Source organism: Trichechus manatus, unplaced genomic scaffold (genome assembly GCF_000243295.1).
Source record: "Trichechus manatus latirostris isolate Lorelei unplaced genomic scaffold, TriManLat1.0 scaffold00098, whole genome shotgun sequence".
NCBI classification, from domain to species: domain Eukaryota; kingdom Metazoa; phylum Chordata; class Mammalia; order Sirenia; family Trichechidae; genus Trichechus; species Trichechus manatus.
This window is the reverse complement of record NW_004444034.1, coordinates 10110866-10130511: the sequence shown is the minus strand read 5'-3', so window position 1 is coordinate 10130511 and position 19646 is coordinate 10110866. Positions and strand designations below refer to the sequence as shown.

At 37.0% G+C, this 19646-nt stretch overlaps 1 protein-coding gene across 1 annotated transcript in view; it reads left to right on the top strand.

Moving 5' to 3' along the window:
* The first annotated feature begins 10099 nt into the window (after positions 1 to 10099).
* LOC101348192 (nephrocan) overlaps positions 10100 to 19646 on the top strand; it is a 12710-nt gene continuing 3163 nt past the window's right edge. Inside the window, exons 1-2 of the mRNA XM_004382743.1 lie at positions 10100 to 10288; positions 17182 to 18083. Coding sequence (XP_004382800.1) covers positions 10100 to 10288; positions 17182 to 18083 — 1091 coding nt within the window. The remainder of the gene's footprint in view (positions 10289 to 17181; positions 18084 to 19646) is intronic.

Sequence of the window (19646 nt, the reverse complement as noted above, 5' to 3'; positions counted from 1 at the left end):
GAAGTGCATTTCAAGTGCGTATATGTGTCCAGTGTTCTAATTGTTGATGTATAGCCCCATTTTCAGGATTGTAGAACCCAGTTGAATTTCTCTTACAAACTTTATAACTCCAAGTCACACTCTGTGCCTCATCTCACATTGTCCCTTCACCTTACCACACTATGGCTACATCCCTATGTGCTTGCCATTTCAATAACTATGTGACTATTTCAAGTGCTCATGAGAAGCCCTTTATGTAGATGTATAATCTGCCCACCTCAATTGGGTTGTTGTGATTTTACAAGTCACAGCCAAACATGGGCAAGGAAAGCAGGGTTAGTTTGATGTTCAAGTGCTGCCATCTGTTGTCAGTATACTAGATCTACATTTATTGCCTTCTCTACCTACTCTGGAATTTAGAATTGTAATCTCAGAACTTGTGGGATTTATTTTCCCAGAGCTAATAAAATCATGATAGTTGCATTTGCAGTTGGATTGGCAGAAATCTTCAGTAATTGTTTAATGAATCATGCTTATGTGATTTTTAGAAAGTCTGATATAACTTAAATATGACAATCTTGTTTTAGAAACTTATCCCTACAGAGTTCTACCTCAAGATATTATTAGGAATAAATAGAGTGGGAAACTTTAAACCAAAAATATCCCCCTGGAGTCTTCTTAAAACCAAATGATAGTTTAGCATAGCTAGTAAAGAATGTCTGCCTTGAGCATAGTGCTCTTCTAAGATCTATCTATATAGGATCAAATTGACAACAGGAACTCGAAAGATTAGATAGGAAACCTAGAGGGCAGTGATTTTATGTTAATTGGGGAGGAACAACTCTGAAAAGGAGGGTGTGAATTGTTGCCCAACTCGAAGAAAGTAATCAATGTCATTGAATTGTACATGTAGAAGTTGTTGAATTGGTGTATGTTCTGCTGTGTATATTCTCCACAACAACAATAATAAAATAAATTATTATTAAGAAAAGAATAAATAGAGTGAGAACTGAAGAAATTGGGGGAAGGAGAGAGGATGCTAAAAATTTCTCTGTTAGATATTAGTAATTAGCTGTGGGGTTAGTGTATAGTTCAAACATTTCTAGGGCACCGTTTAATGCAAAGGTACTATAAGGAATGTTGTTGTTAGTTGCCATTGAGTCAGCACCAGCTCATGGGGACCCCACGTACAATTGCCCAGTCCTGTGCCATCTTCATGATCATTGGTAATGAATAGAGACATGTAAGATTCACCTAGGACTAGGGAGAGAAACTATCGTTTATTGAACTCTACTTGGTACCAGGCCCTGTACTAAGCTTCACATGTTTCATTTAATCACTAATAACCCTACCAGGAGAAAGGAAAAGGGATCCAAAGGTCAGAAATTAACATGTGTTGAGTGCCTACCATGTATCGGTACCTTTGCTAAGCCAATTTATATTCATTATCTCATTAGCAACACTGTAAGGAAGGTATTATTATTTGTATTTCACAAATGGGGCAATTAGGCCTCAGAGAAGTGTATATTAGTTGTTCAAGTTTCAAGTTCACCCAGTGTTATGGATTGAATTGCATCCCCCCAAAAAGTTACGTCAAAGACCTAATCTCTGGTACCTGTGAATGTGACCTTCTTTGGAAATAGGGTCTTTGAAAATGTTATCAGTTAACATGAGGTCATACTGGAGTAGGGTGCATCCTAATCCCATCAGAGTGGTGTCCTTATAAAAAAGGCAGAGAGACACAGAGAGACAGAGGGACGGTCATGTGAAGATGCATCTACAAGCCAAGGAATGCCTGGGCCTACCAGAAGCTAGAAAAGGCAAGAAAGGAGACTTTGGAAGGAGCATGGCCCGACAACACATTGATTTGGACTCCTAGTGTCCAGAACTGTGAGACAATAAATTTCTGTTCTTATAAACCACCCAGTTGGTGGTATTTTAGTACTGTAGCCCTAGGAAACTAATACACCTGGCTTGTAATTGGCAGACTCAGTACTCAGTATTGGCTGACTGCAAAGCTGACTTCTAGCACCGCCATTTCCTAGAGAGGTAAACTTGAGCATATTGTTTAACCACCCTAGCTTCTGTTTCCTTATCTGTAAAACAGAGAATGTAATAGTAATAGTGTCTTACAGGACTGATGTGAGGGTTAAATGACATAATGCATACAAAGCACTTAGCTCAGTGCCTGGCACAGAACAAGTGTTCAGTTGGTATTGGCTGTTATTATTGGGAAGTATTTTTGGCAACTACCCTAAAAGTACCATAAAATAGGCACATTGTTATATGATCCATTTTATATATGTAATCTTTGTGTATCTATATGTCCCAGCTTTGAGTCTCTGTCCTTTGTGGGAGTATGTTTCAAGGTCCTCATCTTTCTTTCCTGGGACTGTGTGTGTCTCTCTTGACAATTCTATTTTCCCGTTTGCCCTTCTCTCTTCTTTCTCTGACTCTCTTCCTTAATTAATCACTGAATAGAAATATATTTTTATCTGTTGCAAGTATCAAATATTGTTACTTTTTCTTTGTTCTCAGTTTTAAAATCATGAAAATGGGACGGAATACTTTTTACCCATATTTCATCTATTTGATTTTTACTTATACTACCACCTTGATTTCTTTCCTCCTGTTTTAAGGAACTGGATAAATGTTTTTTCACTCTTACGATAAAACAAACCCAAACCCACTACTGTAGAGTCAATTTCTGTTCATAGCGACTCTATAGGACAGGGTAGAACTTCCCCTTAAGGTTTTCAAGGCTGTAATTCTTTATGGACGCAGACTGCCACATCTTTCTCCTGCAGAGCTGGTGGGTTCGAACTGCTGAACTTTTGGTTAGCAGCCAAGTGCTTTAACCACTGCACCACCAGGGCTCCTTACTTTTATGATAGACAGTACTCGTTAAAGAGGAAAAAATGAATGTGATTCTTTTTACCATAAAAATAAGTTTTGCTTCTGAAAGTTCAGTGTAAATTAGATTTTTTTAGTTAAAAAAAAAAGTACTAATATCTCTATTTTAAGGAGCCTTACAATTCCTACTTCTATGTAAAAAAATATCTTTGGCAAATGTGTAAAATTATTATATTTAATAAGGGGGAAAATTAAAGAGATGAAAGATGAAGGGAAAATAGGAAGGGAGGGGAGGGGGCACCAAGATGAAGCTAACGAGAGAAGAGAACCAAGAAAAGTTATGGAAATGGGAGAAGGAAGACAGAAGTAAGCAAGAGCATGGGACCTTGAACTGCCAGGCAGAGGCCTTCTTGTGACTTAAATGTTTACGAGAAACAAAAGTTATATATATGCTTTGCAATAACAGGTGATGATAAGGGGTGAAGATAAAGTGCATAGGCCTCTGAGTTCTTATCCTAGCATCCTGACACCATCTAGATTTTCTACTTTCTGTGTCTCCCATGAAATTATGTGCCAATGTGTGGGTGTATTAAGTTTTTCTGGGGAAATACTCCATGCTTCCATCAAATTTTGAAAAGTGCCCACAACACCAAAATGGTTTAGAAACAGCTGTATATTTGAGAAACTGCAAAAAGATAATGTTCCTACCTTTCTTTAATCCTCTCTATCTCTACAACACATCATTTCCTCCTCCCACCCAAGTCCATTATGTAGGCCACAAAAGGAGGAAGATCTCCTTCCTCAAGGGCTTAGTATTAAAATTTCTGCCATTAAATAAGTGCATTTGGTCACTATTAACTGTTGCATGATGAATGGAAAAAGTCAAGGAAAATCTACTACTGTCATGGACTGAAGTGTGTCCCCGCAAAATATGTGTCAACTTGGTTAGGCCATGATTCCCAGTATTGTGTGGTTGTCCTCTATTTTGTGATTGTAATTTTCCTATATGTTGTAAATCCTAATCTCTGCCTGTGGTTAATGGGGCAAGATTGGATGACGTTAAAGAGGATTAGGGTGGGACTGTAACACCCTTACTAAAGTCACATCCCTGATCCAATGTAAAGGAAGTTTCCCTGGGGGGTGGACCTGAGGTTCCGGCGCTGAGATGCTCCCAGACCAAGGGAAGACTGATGACAAGGACCTTCCTCCAGAGCTGACAGAGAGAGAAAGCCTTTCCCTGGAGCCGGTGTCCTGAATTCAGACTTTTAGCCTACTAGACTGTGAAAGAATAAACTTCTCTTTGTTAAAGCCAACCACTTGTGGTATCTCTGTTATAGCAGCACTAGATGACCAAGACAACTACCATTTTACTTGAGCAATGTGGAAAAAGTCTTGAAATATTGTGTTTATATTTATTATTTGAGATCTCTGGGTTGTGCAAACGGTTAACGTGTGTGGCTGCTAACCAGAAGGTTGGCAGTTCAATTGCACACAGAGGCACCTTAGAAGAAAGGCCTGGCAATCTACTTCTGAAAAATCAGTCATTGAAAATCTTATGGAGCACAATTCTACTCTGACACACATGGGGTCTTCATAAGTTGGAATTGATTCAACGACAACTGGCTTTATTTATTATTTACATTTATTGTATTTATTATTCATATTGACTAACAGTTTAAAATTTCAGATAGACATGCTAAAGAAATAATTTTGGGGATTCCAAAGTGATTTATTAGCCTCCCTGTCCTTTAGATAATTTCTTTTAAATATATAAATCAGACATTGCTTTGCTGCCTGGCTCTTACAACTTCAGAAATTTGGTACAGTGATTTAGGATTAGCTCCAACACCTCCTCTTCCAGAAAGCCTTCCTTCTTTCTCCTCATGTAGAGCTGTGGACTCCATCTCCTTCTAGTTTCCTGTAAATATCTGTGATATCATTTAGCATATTATTTTGGAGGCCTTTAGATCGTGAGCTCCTTGACAGCAATGATTATATCCTGCTTATCTTTGAATCCTCAGGTCCTTAACACAGGACCTAAATAGAGGAGGAGTCCTATAAATAGTTGTTGGGTCGGTTCAAGAATTAACATATGTCAATATTCTACTTAGAAAATTAAAAAATTCACCTTTCAAGTACATACCTTTGATATCTGCAAAAGAATATAGATAAACATATTTTTATATTGGCTCAGGGGTGAAGGATATCTATATTACACATGTTAACATTTAAAATTCAGGGAATATGTTCCTCAACCTAAAGAGAAAGATTTACTTAACAATGATATGGTTAATTTAATTACTAAATCCAGTATAATTTAGGCTTTAGTAATTATTTTACATATTCCATAGTTAAATTTGACTAGATAACTACAAAGTCATTCCTACATTTTGTATGGTGTTCCCAAACCTAAAAACAAAGCATAACAAAAGATAATTTAAAAAATCCCTGCTGCTCTACTCTATTTGTACTCCCTTACACTCTCCAGGAGTGACTGTAATTGCTTTTCCACTGTTACTTGATCTACATTCCGCATTCACCCTTTCCCACAGCTCCAGCTTTGGTTCAGCACTATCTAAAACCAGCATTTATCAACAACAGTATCAGAGTTTACTAGTCATTAATTCCTCCTCTTTCATCCCCTGTCAAAGCACTATTTGTTTCTCAGATTGTCAGACTTTACAAGTCAAACATAGACTACCCCTCCCCATCCTCTTTCATTTATGTTTCTTATAGATTAGTTTTGCAATGGGACCCGAAACAGTTGCATTCCAAATGCCCTTCAACATTAATTATCCTTTCTATGCACATAGATTAAAAAGCATAAAACCAAATCTGTTGCTACTAAGTCGATTCTGACTCTTGGCAGCCCCATGTGTTATAGCACAGAATTGCTCCATCGGGTCTTCTTGCCTGTGATCTTTATGGAAGCAGATCACCATGGAAGCAGATCACCAGGCTTTTCTTCTGTGGTGCTGCTGGGTGGGTTCCTTTGAATCACCAATCTTTTGGTTAGTAGTTGAGTGCAAACCATTTGTGCCACCCAGGGAAGTGCCTAAGAAGTATAAGAATCCTTCAAATTATTTAACTAGAATGTTCATAGTATTTTAACTAAGAAGTCAGAAAAGTATAGTGAAACAGTTACTCCAAAGCTATGTTACAACAGTCGAGAAAAAAAAAATTGTTTTGTCCCCAGTCGACTGTAACTCATTCAAAACTTATTTGGCTTTTGTGGCCATGGTGAGCGGAGGGAGTGAGGGTAAGAAGACTTCTATAGTAAGCATTTGTCATTTCAAATGGGGGACTTTCCATATTTGAACCCTCTTCCTCTGGTTAGGAAATTCCCCTTATATGACTTGGTGGAAGATCGTGTTCTTTTCCCATACTGAACTGAAAGTGTCAGATAATTGCATTCCCAGTTCTGTGACAGTCTGGGCATGGGCATATGACCTAAGCTCAGCTAACCAGAATCACTCACTTGAAATTGTTAACCAGGAGATAGCGAGACAAAGAGATAGGGATCAGGAGAGTGGAGATGGGAGTTGGGGTAGCATCACCCATTTTCAGCAGTAGCAGTGCCAGTGGTGGTATCCAATTTCTCATTCAGTGGTGGAGGCCAGGGTATCCATGTTCTGAGACGGCAGTAGCAATAGTATCTTCACTAGATGGGGGTGTGATTTTGCTTGTGTTTCTGGCAATATAGCCGTCCTTTATTTTTGCCTATTTCCAAACCTGGATCTCCACGTTTTCCCACAATTCTGTGTGCTACATAGAATTATTTCAAAAATTTTCTTTTCTGCTTATACCAACCAGAATTTATTTCTGTAGCTTGCAACCGATAACCCTAACTGACACAACTATCATTTACTGGGACTCGACTTTTTGCCCATGGACTCAACATGCCTTAGTTCATTTCATCTGTACCGTCCTATAAAATGGGAATTATTTCCCCAACTTTATCTTCATTCTATAGAAGAAAAAAAAATTGAGGTTTAGAGAGGTTAAATATAGAAGAATTTTTTCCTGTTCTACTTTAAACTTATGCTCTTTTTGTAACATTCTACTCCAGTAGAAGTAAACAAATTAAAAAAGGATCATATTCACAGTAGTGCTTTATATTGTTTAGAATTTTCTTTTCTTTTACCTGAGAGGGAGTTTTTAATAAATTAAAATCTTCAGTTTAGCTCTTGGTTGATCAGTTTTATAGTAGAAATCAGGAGCCAAGGCTTCTAGGCCCAGGTCTGGGTGAACTTAGGTTAGTCAGGCTCCTTTCTGGGATTCAGTTTCCTGCTGGTACTGGAAAAGAGTACCTACATCTTATGAAGCTAACAAAATTCGTCAACATGCAAAAAACAAAGTTAAATTCTCCTTTTATCCACAGCATGAATACTCCTCAAGAAGAGATTCCTGCAGATTTCTTTATTCTGGTATAATATGCCTTCTAGGATAATTGCCCCCAAAATACTACATACAAGCTACCACGTGATTCCAGGGTTTAGGCCAAATATTTCTTGCTGTCTACTTTTAATAAATCAAGGAAGGCCAATATCTCATTCCACAGAGGCACACATTTTATTTATTGCAGGGTTTCTTAACAACAATACTATTGACATGTTGGACCAAGTAATTCTTTGCTGCAGTAGGGGTGGAAGGCTATCCTGTGCATTGTAATGTATTTAGTAGCATCCCTGGCCTTTACCCAGTAGATGCCAGTAGCATGACCACCTTACACATACCCTTTTATGACAATTAAAGATGTCTCCAGACATTGCCAAATCACCCCATTTGAGAACCATTGGTTTATAGGAAGGGAGGTAGGAAGGAAAAACAGAATCATAAAAAAATACAAGGGAAGGATGACCCTGGCTTGAGAACCTGAACAAGACATAAAATTAATCCAAATTCAAACACAAAGCATAGTCTTCATGATTGTTGTCTTTTTTCTTGTGCTGAAAGTCTCTATTACATTCTGAGCTGTGTTTTGAACAGACTTTCTGGGTGAGTCATTGAGCTTCCATACTTGAGAAAGACACCCAAGTTCCTTCACTCAGTTTCTCTTTTCCCCAAGAAATCGAGTAACTACCACAGGATATGGTGTTGTTAAGTGCTTTGGAAAAAGGACAGCATTCCTCACACTTCAACTTAGGGAGCCATAAACTAAAAACCCAAGCTAGAGGTTGGGGACTTTACCCATGGCCCTTGGTTAATGTAAGAAAACTCCAAAAGTCAACAGAAAGTAAGCTAGAAGCTGAGCAATGGTCTCAGCTCCTGCAGCCACTTTTTTGCACAACATAAATTCAAAGGGGCCTATTACCTCCAGAGCAGGTACAAAAAAACATACATGTCCTTCAAATGCCTAGGCTGGAGAGAGTCCAGCACCTCTGTATTATACTTTCTCTGCAGGTTATAAGTATGCAATAAGACTTTGCCTTCTACCTGAAAAAAAGTTGGTTTCTCAGCTTAATCCTAAATAAGGAGAGGTGGTCTGGGAAAGAGACAAAATTTTTATTTTTCAAAACATTCTCAAACTTTTTGTGATCAAAGTTATTTATGTGTATAATGATAAAATTGGTAAACAACCTAAAAATTCCAGAATTAGAAAGTAGTTCATCAAATTGTGGTCAATATTCTTGATGGGCTATTTTTTAGACATTTATGTTTATGAAGACTATGAAATACTCTGGAAAGTATTATAATAGTGAAAAAAGCAGAATATAAAGCTGTATATGTTTAAAAACTTATAAAATAAAATTACTGACAGTATAAAGTAGTAATATTTAACAAACCACACAAAAATTGCAGTAAATCTATGGAAATGCTGTGAAAAAGAAGAAAAAAAAATTTGTAGTGTAATTTCAAGCTCAACCAAAGAAAAGGGAATCCTGTGGTCACCAACAATGGGTAGAAAATGAAATTCATCACTATGTCAGTCACATAACAGAGAAAAAGAGGCTGGAAATATGTTTGACTCTGGGAAGGGACTAATGGTGATTTTTTTTTCCTCCTTGCTGTTTTTTCTGTATTTTCCAAATTTCCTCTTATTAAGCATTATTTGATAGTTAAAAATCCTAAAAGTTGAAAAATAATTCTATTATTAAATAAGGAAAAGAAATAATAAAGTTTTTTTTAAAATCTGAATGTTGACCAGAAATCTCTTATCACTCCTTGTCTCTGATAATCAAAGAGGAAAAACAAGCAGAAGAGTAGGAAAATCTTTCCATGAAAGCACGCAGAAATCCTTCTCTGGAAATAAAATGGATTGATTATTAGACCAAAGAAAGTTTTGGCTTCAAATTAAAATCGTAGCAAAGAGAGGTGAGGTTAAAGACGAGACTAGAGAAGCTTTTCGATGTTAAAAAGGGTTTCTGTAGAGCAGTTTGCTGAGGCCCAGCAGCGTGGGGAAGCTTAGGTCCTCCGCGTGTGAGGGAGGGCTTTCTCCATATTGTCATTTGCTTAAAAAGCTTTCAGACTGCTCAGCAGGGATGACCACAGCAAGAAGCACACCAAAGACGTCCTTGACAAATGCAATATTCCTCTTTATAGCCAGTTAGGTTTCACAGCTGAGAAGTTCTGCACAAACTGGAGGCCCTTTCTCCCATTATTGTAAGTAGATGAAGATAGTAGAGCCATTTGATATTTTGCTCTCTTTTGAGTCAATATTTTTGAATGACAAAACTATTTTCCAAATATGATATTTTAGTGCATCAAAGGATAGATGAATTGAAAAAAGTATCTGTAGCTCTATTTATCTCTACATTGTACCCCACTGTTGGATCTAGCAATCAAATGTTACTGAAACGACAAAAAACCTGCTTATTTTCCCTGACTAGTTAATGTGAGAAGAAAACACCTGTCTGTTTCAGTCCTACAAAAATGGTTTTAATATAGGGTCACAGAAAATTCAAACGTTTATAGCCCACTATAAAACAGCTCTTTGTCTTTTCCCACTAATTCCCTGGTGTCACATTTAACAAAACAGGGAAACTGCAGATAGTAGAAGTGTTTGCAGATTAGCCTTCCAAGCCATAAATAACATTGGGTTTTGCCCACCTACAAATATTAAGGCAGCTTATCAATGTTTAAGTGTCTTCCTCTTTGTAATGGTAGCTAACATTTTAACCCAGGCAAATTAAGAATTTTTTTCTTTCCTGTCTTCTTACATTGACAGAGTACACATTCATAAGATTCTATTACCAGATTTCATGGTATAAAGAGTGGGACATCACCTAAACACTCATCTGCAACCTGCAAGTCCCTGTTTTGGAAGATGTATCTGCTTTATGCTTTTCTTGTTTTGCTTTCTCTTAGTGACGGTTTCAGTCCTAACTGCCCAGGAAGATGCACCTGTGACTCCCTGCAGTCGATGCAATGCTACAGACTAATTGAGGTACCCTCCGGTATTCCTTCTACCACCAAGAGGCTCTACATCAGCCACAGCAAAATTAAACACCTGCAGGTAACTATGTCATTCTACTCTCAAGTTGCCACAATTTTATTTTTGTGAGGGGCAAATGCAGGGTTGTTAAACTTGATTTAAATAATCATAACTTAAAGTAGTTGCACTAGCCCCTGCTTGTTCTGTACTGCTGAGATAGATATTTCTTTGGATATTTTCTTTTAGGGAAGAAGAAAACAAAGTCAGAATGTATGGTAATGTTTTATTTCAATTTTTATTCAAAAAATTAAAAAATTACATTGTTGCAAAATAAAAGTGAAGAAATGGCTCTTTCTTAGTAAACACTGTATGAGAGCATATTGCCATTTTATGTCACTAGGACTTAGGATAAATCTTTTTAGGATTTAGTTGATGTTTATAACATCATAAGACTATCAAGATGAATCCAACATAACAGAATAATTCATACAAACCCTACATACCAGCCAGATACCACTGTCTTTGTGGAAAACTATACAGAGGAAACACGTTTTTTTTTTTTTTTTACCAAGTTAACACAGTTCTCATTCTATATGCTTTTAATTATGACTTTGATTTTTTTGCTTACCTGCTCAGCCTTGGTTGTGCAGTGGTTAAGAGCTCGGCTGCTAACCAAAAGGTCAGCAGTTTGAATCCACCAGCCGCTCCTTGGAAACCCTATGGGGCAGTTCTACTCTGTCCTATAAGGTCACTATGAGTCGGAACCGACTTGACAGCAACAGGTTTTATTGACAGGGTACTGGAAAGAGTGCTATGGATTTGTCTGACTTTTATTTCTACAGATAGTTCTCATCCTAGTTTTCTTAGTAACTAGAGATATGCCCATCTTCGGCAAACAATTAAAAATCTCTGGGCCTCAAACTTTTAACCTGTATGAGGTGAGATCCTGGATTAGATAGGCAATCCCAGGCCCCATAGATGGAAAATTCTATGGCTCTTTGATTTTCGCATTACTAGTTCCAGCTTTTTCCTGTCATAGATCCAAATCCTAAGAAAATGCCTCTCTGTGATTCAGGGGCAGAGAGGTAGCAGGTGAATGTACTTCTCCTTCAAATGGAGAGATCTATCCCCCACATCGTTTTTTGTGGTTAAGAAATTTTAACCTATCATATAAACACAGGTTACAATATGTGGCATGGTATTTATTTTGAGGCTTAACAAGCACAATTGCTTAGTCTTCACCTGTTTACTTTCCTCTTCTAACCCAGTAGTGCCTAATGCCAGAGAGCAAATCTGACCCTGACTAGTCTAAGTGTTCAAGTAAGACACCTGGTTAAAGGGTAAGGTGCTTAAATATTTGCTCTCAGGACTCGAGATACGTAGTGAGCTGGAGTGTCAACTAAGACTAGTAATGAGCTTAGGCGGCTGCTTTGTAGCCAATAAAATTAAGCTATACTACTCATCACGTTCAATTATTGAATGAGTCGATTTGCCATTGGTTTAGGTTTATTGAACAGTAGTATTGCTGCTTCCCTGACTTTAACCCGGTTCATTGTCTCTTGGGAGGACAGTTTACAACAGAAAGGTTGGTGAAAGATAAGATTGTTTTGTTAAGGAAATGAACAGTCTGAGCAATAATACACTTCTCTTTAAAAACCCTTAGGTTTTAAGTAACCATATTCCTCTTGTATTTAGTAAATGCAATGTATATTCTGTTTATTTTGTTTGAACTACAGAATCAGGTGCCTATATTTAAAGAAAAAAAAAAACCTTAAAATGGATCTTCAAATTAATAGAAATAGAAATTACATGTGTGTGTGACAATTAAAATGTTTTATTACTTGTTCATATAATTCAACTGTGTTTAGGGCTGTGAACACTGTGTTTGAGCTGGGGATAAAAGATGAAAAATTAACAGTCCCTGAACTCGAGCAAAGAGAGTTTATTGATCCATATATCCATAAAAATTCCTACTTCTTTGAGGTTATTGCCATCTGGATATAGCATTCTTTATTTGTTCTTCTGTGCTCCTGGTCCCTTCCCTTCTGACTCATAGTTTTCCTCTCCATTACAAGTCTTGCATCTTCTTGGGTGGTTTGATCATTTATTTGCAAGTCCTGTCGGATATCCTAGCCTCACATAGATCCTTGAACTCATAAAAAGTTCTCTGTCTACATTTCCATTTCATCTCAGCCGTCTTCCTGGTTATCATAATCCTCATCATCACCTGGAACTTCTCCACTCATAAAATCTTGAATTCCTGTATTCGCTCTGATTATCTCCTTTCCTTTCAGCTGTCACACTCAACAGTTACCTTTACAACTCATGTAGACTTCTAACCCTAAATCTACCCATGTTTGCCCAGACAATCAATTTATTTCTCATCTATCTTCTTTCCCTACCCCTTCCTTCTCTGAACCCCACAATTAATTATCTCAGCATCTGTCCAGCAAAGCCTTAGTCTTGAATTATGGTGATAATTTGCCTTTCTGACTCCTTTACCTGGACAGGTGGATGCTGCTACAGAGGATCACACAACCAGATGGTTTGGAATCACCACAAATTCAAGGTCTCCAACCTCAGCTGGACCTTCAATATCACCCATCTAACCCTCCACTTCTTCTTGGCCTTTTTCTTCCTATATTTCCCTCAATATCTTCCAAAACTTTGGTACAGTCTTTGGGCCACCTACTCAGTCAATCCCTGCCCTCTTCATTCTCAACAAATGGCTTACCTCCCATTTTATTGACAAATGATGACAAAACTGAGGTCATTACTTTTGATCTCCCTCAATCCCCTCTCACTAGTCTCTATTTACTTCCATAAATTCTTTCTCCATGACAGAGAGGATGAGATGTCTTCCCTTCTATTCAAGGAAATCCCCTCTCCCATGCCCTTGATTCCATCCTTCTCACCTCTCCTGGACCTTGCACTATCGTTCTCGCCACCCCGTATCGTCGGGATCTCTTCCTTTACTAGCTCTTTGTTCTCAGCCTATAAATATGCCCCTTCATCACAATAAAAGTAAAATTCTTTAAATTCTGTCTCCTCTTGCTACTGTGTCCCTTTATTTCCAAAGTTACTATTTCCGCTTCTTCACCTCCCATTTATTCATTGCTGTCTGGTTGAACACCTTTTCATGTGCTTATTAGCCATTTGTATATCTTCTTTGGAAAAATATCTTTGCAAATATTTTGCTCATTTTTAAATTGGATATTAGTCATTTTATTATCAAATTGTAAGAGTTCTTTATATATTCTAGATACAAATCCCTTATCAGATAGATGATTTGCAAATTACTTTTCCCATTCTGTGGGATTGTCTTTTCACTTTCTTGGTGGTGTCCTTTGGAGCACAAAAGTTTTTTATTTTAATGAACTCTAATTTATCTACTTTTTCTTTTGTTGCTTTTGCTTGTGGTGTCATATCTAAAAAGACTTTACCTAAACCAATGTCATGAAAAGTTATGCCTTTATTTTCTTTGAAGAGTTTTATAGGTTTAGCTCTTAATATTTAGGTCTATAGACCATTTTGAGTTAATTTTTTGTATGGTGTAAGGAAGAGGTCCAACTTCATTTTTTGCAACCTCAGACCTTTTCTATCACTATTTATTAGTTCATGCTTTACTGTCAAATTGTTTAAGTGTGTTGAATAAGTGAAAGAAGTAATGAGTAACTGATTGCTTATGACACCAAATGAATACTGTGCTGGGTAACCCAAGTCACTCCTATTTTGAAGAGTGTACAGTTCGGTTCAATTCTATGTGTCAACATATCTAAGCGTAAATCAGTTCATCTCATTTTTGTCTCTTGAACTGCTGCAAGCCAAAGTGATATGCCCTCTTCAAAGGCAGAGGGCAAATAAGGCTGTGGTTATGGTGCATTCAATGAAAACAATAGTACGTTACCTTTATTGTGGAAGAAAAGAGGCTCCTTCAAATCTCTCCTGGGTAAAAAAATATATAAATAATATAAATAGGGCTGATCAGTGGGTGGGGGAGAGGGAGTTATAGGTGATTTTTACACTGTCTTCATACTTTACAGATTTTTAAAAATTGTTCACAGAGAACAAGTATTTTTAGTCAGAAAAAAATTGCAACACTGTTTTACAAACTCCTTGCTGGCCTGGTTCACACAGGTCTGGGCACCCAGAGAGCAGAAGAGACATACTCTGTGGTTATGTTAGTTTCGTGTGCACATCAGGCCTATAGGAAGCCCGGAAAGGGTGTGTGGCCCTCAAATACTTGGGGCAGGGCCTGCACAAAACTGAAATCAGAAACAAAGCCTTCATCTGGAAGTCAGTGAAAGCTGCCCCTTTGCTCGACTTTACTTGCCTTGATTTTTAAGCAACGTTTAAAAAAAAAAAACCAGCAGCCCCAGGGTTAGTTCTAGGGCAAAAGCATCTCTTCCACATCTCTTGACGACAGCCCTGCTTAGACAATGGAAATGGAACAACAGGTCTAGCAGAATGTTTTTCCCTTTGTCAGCTCTGCAAACTCAACCGAAATGTTAAAAATCAGTGGATGTCTTTCTCATTGTTTGTGCTACCAGACTCTAGATCCCTCAGCTAAATGGATACAATAGCAGTAAGACTAAAAATATATACTTTGGGGTAAGATAAACCTGAGTTGAAAGCTTAATTTTTCCACTTGCTAGCAGATATATTTCGACATGTTATTTCACCTTCTTGAGCTTTAGTTCCCCTCTCTGAAGGGGAATAATCATATTCATAGGGCTTTGTAAGGATTAAACACAGTAATTAAAGAAATGGTAGCCATTTTCATTAATAATAATCAAAAGTAATTTGTATTGACTCTGACAAAAAGAAAAATGTTTTCTATATTTGATAAAGGGAAACAATTATTTATTGGATTCTGTTAAAAATATGAAGTGTATTTACTATTTAGGCCAGTCATTATACTTTGCAAATAGAGAGAAAGAAAAACTGAAGTTCTGATACCAAACTTCATTTGTCTAATCTCAGAGTAAATTGCCCGTTAAGATCTATGTCATCTCCGAGACTTACTGTGTAGTCAGCAATCTTTTAGAGTTTGTGGTCAGTCAGATATGAGTAGAGGTATTAGTAACACCAAGTTCTTCTTTTCGGAGATCAACAGTCTAAGAAGTAAAGAGCTATGTCTAGAGTCACTTTTGACTGTATATTAAAGGTAAGCCAAGAAAAGGCACTTCAGAATGGAGAGTAGATAAAAGAATATGGGGTCTTGGGCAGGTCACCTAACTGTATCGGGAATAAAGTTCTCTATCCCTTTAAGGGGAAATTTGGGCTAGATAATCTCTAAAATCTCTGCTTTTCTAAAACTCTATGATTTTGTGTCCAGATCTCAAGACTTCTTTGAAAACCTTAATTCTAGACCAGACACAGTAGGAAATACATTAGAAAATGTTATAGCCAAGTAAGAATGAGTTTTGGAGTCCAATCAATCATTTTTAAATTCTCAACTCCTCCACTTACTATCTCCTAGTTTCCTCAATTATAAGCCAGCATTGATAATAGGAAGTTTGCAGGGTTGTTGAGAAAATTAATGTTAACATGAAAAGCACTTGGCACTTGTAGAGACTCAACAAATGTAAGAATAAAATTGCTATTATTTTTGAGTCTAGGACTAATCAACAAACTGATTCATCATTAGGAAAATATCAAATGTTAGCAGCAATATATAATCAGAAGCAGTTGCAAAACTATCAAGATTAAAACAAATACAAACCTGTTTATGGAAATTTTGACATGGGAATCTTCCAATAGTATAACATATTAGGAGATGCTTTAAAATATACCATCTTTTACATCACATGTCTTCCCAGAAGGTACATACCTGTAATAGATATGCAATGCAAAGTTAACCCACTCTTAAGGTGTTAATCAAGCATTGGTATTATACAAGGATACAATTGCATAATTAATTCAAATATCTAGAAATTGTAGAAATATATAAAATTGTGCACTAAAAATCCCAGCTTAACTGAATTCTAAAGCAGGTTAAAATTTTTGTAAAGATTTATCAAGCTGGAGAAAACCTGGAACAATTCCTTTTTCTGCCTACATTTGACCTTTCTCTTGGAACCAAATGCAAAGGATTATATCATCCAAGAGGTGGATGTGAAGCTTGGAAGTGGCAGACATGAGGAGAGATAGGGGTGCTTGAGATTGCAAAGTATGGAGAAAGTATATGGAATTTGGCAGCTACCTAACTTCTAGGAGAGGTGTATCATTAAGTCTGGGGTATACGTGTGCATAGACTCCTTGCTTTACAGAGATGGAGACACATATATACTATTTGTTCCTTCACTGATCCTTCTCATCGGTGAGTGCAAGCTGTACCATGTTTTGATAAGGGTCAAGAAGCATAGATTTCCAAAATATAATATAGCTGAAAATGTTTCTCAGGTAGGCTAATGATAGCTGTATCTGGGACATTCAAAACTTTACTTTTATCATTAAAATTTTTTTAAATGTAATTCATAATTTAAAAACTCCAAACAATACAAAATGTAAATAGTTATAACTCCTTGTGTTCTAACTTGCTAGAGGTCGCAATTATAGATAGTTTGGTGAAATGATTTCAGATTCTTTCAGTTTTTGGTTATTATAAGATGATGCAACAAATAACATCCCATTGCATAAATCATTGTGGAATTTGTAAATACTTCAGCCCAGAAGAAGTAGACTTGCTGGGTCACAGAGTGTGCAGCAAAAGTTGGCCAATACTCATGCCTCCCAATAGTGTGTGAAAGTGTTTAGTATATTTTTGATGCCTTACATTGATGTTAGCAATAATAAATAAAAATAGCTAGGACTTGAGTTTCAAGCCTTTTCCAAGAAATAATTTTAAATAGATCCTGAAGGGAAAATCTAAAGTAACATTAGTGTTATAATGATAACGTGTACGGTATTTTTTCACAACAATCTTAATTTATTGCTTTTCTTCCCTCTCTCTGCCCTTGGCTTTTTTGTAGCTATCCAACTTTACCCAAATGCTGGCTCTAGAAGATTTTACTCTGCTGGCCAGTGGAACAGAGTCAGTAGAAAATGACACTTTCAAAACTCTGAGTACCTTGAAGACCTTGGAACTCTGGAAAAATAAGTTAAGACGAGTCCCCACTGCTCTCCCAGCTAGTCTTGAAGTGCTAAAACTAAATGATAATTCAATACATGTCTTACATGGATCAGATTTTGAAGGACTGAAGAAATTAAAAATCCTTGAACTTAAAAACAACCTAATTTCTTCCCTTTCTCCCAGCATGCTCTCCTCTCTTGTCAGTTTGCAAAGTTTGATGTTGGATGGCAATAATATGGAGTCTGTGGCTGGCCCACTGATACTTCCCCATCTGAAACATATGAGTTTGGAGAATAATAAACTACGTGTCATACCAGGTAGCTTCTTTTCTTCGCTTCAGTCTCTGCAGTTTCTTAGTTTCAGCGGTAATTTACTGACTAAAATCCCTATTAATCTGCCCAAATCCTTGCTATCTTTAAAGATGGAGAGAAACCAGCTCAAAGTGGTAAGATTTCGAGATATGAAACATTTGGAGAATCTTTCCCATCTTTACCTGTCAGAAAACTCACTTTCTTCCATCGATGGGGCACAGCTCCTTCCCAATTTAACAACTCTTGAATTGTCCCATAACCAGCTTCAAATGTTGCCCCTCAGACTACCAGTGAGGCTACAAAAACTTGATTGTAGCAATAATCTGATTCAGAGAGTGACTGTGCAAGACTTCCAGGACCTCCGAGACTTGAAACATTTGTTTCTGGACAACAACATTGTCAGCTTGTTTGAAGCTGGAGCCCTGCAGAGGTGTTCTCAGCTCTCCAACCTGGCCCTGGAGCAGAACCTGCTGTTGTCCATACCACTAAGGCAAGTGAGCATTATCATTTATTGTAGCCACTGTAAAATTTTCCAAAGACTGGGGCAATTAAGCACAACATACAAGCAAGAAAATGAGCCAGACCACAGGGTTTAGGGGTAGAAGTTTTAAACAAGGATTTGAAATTTCCAGCCCTCAAGCTGAATCCTGCACTAAATTTATCTTGCATGTGGGCCAAGATACCAACAGGTGATATCTATATTTGAAAATATGCAACGCAGCTTTTGGGAAGTGGGCTAACAATCATAATACAGGGATATTTCTTCATAAAATTTGTCTCCTTGTGTTTCTTAGCTTTCTTTCTCTAGTTGTAAAAAATACGTTTTGGTTTCTCCTGATATGGCCTAGATCAATCAACAGGCATCTTAGCCACTAGCAAATTAAGGACATCAGGAAAAAAATGAGGGAAAAAATGTAATAAGATACTTTATGTTGTTTTATGTCTCATTTTACAGATTAGGGCATTAAGGCTTAGAGTTATTAAGTAATTTGCTCAAAGCCACATTGCCAATAAATGGTGAGTCAGAATTTAAACACAGGTAGTCTAACTGTGGAACCCTGGTGGCATAGTTAAGTGTTCCGCTGCTAACCAAATGGTCAGCAGTTCGAATCCACCAGCCGCTCTTTGGAAACCCTATGGGGCAGTTCTACTCTGTCCTATAAGGTTGCTATGAGTGGGAATCGACTCGATAGCCAAGGGTGTGCTTTTTTATTTCCCCCTTAGTTTGACTCCAGAGTCAGGATTTTAACCACTGCATAATTCTGCCTCTGAGATTTACTTCACTGTTAACGGTTCTAAACTACCTTAGAATTTTGAATGTCCAAGACTTCAGTGTTGCTTTTTGCTGCTTCACATTTCACCAATCTTCCTAGGGACAAATATAAATTACATCATCTCTTCTTTATCTATTTTGGATAATTCAAATCCAGAATAGCTTTCTATAACCTGTCAGGTAACATTTTATCTTACTTATGCACGAGTGCCATCTACTGGCTAAATAGGTGTGCTACTATTTATTCAAGGAATAACATTTCTAGAAATATGTTTGTCTTAGAATCAGGGCCACTTTTTAATATATATCAGACTTATAAAGACAAACTACATTAAAGCAATACATGACTGCCCAAAAGTCACAAACCAGGATAATTAATGATTTCTCTTACAATGTCATTTTGGTTATAAGTTCCATAGAATCAAAAAGAAAAAGAAGGAAAAAAATAAGAAAGAAAAAAGAAAAGAGCACTTCTAAGACTAGGCACAGTTTTTGAATACTCATCACAAATAATTGTGTTTGTTTAAATGTAAACTTGGTTTGTTCATTTTCATTATTTAACATTTATTATGTAACTTCCGTATACTGAGCACTTTCACCTGTAGAGTAATACTCAATTCCATTACCATTTTAAAGATGGAAAATCAGAAGCTTTAAGAGACTAAATAATTTACTTAAAGCCACATACTGGTAAATAGAAGGGCCAAAGTTAGAACCCAAGTCTTTATAAGTAGAGACTTTTTTATTCTTCAGTTTACTCTAGCCTATCTTTCCACAGCT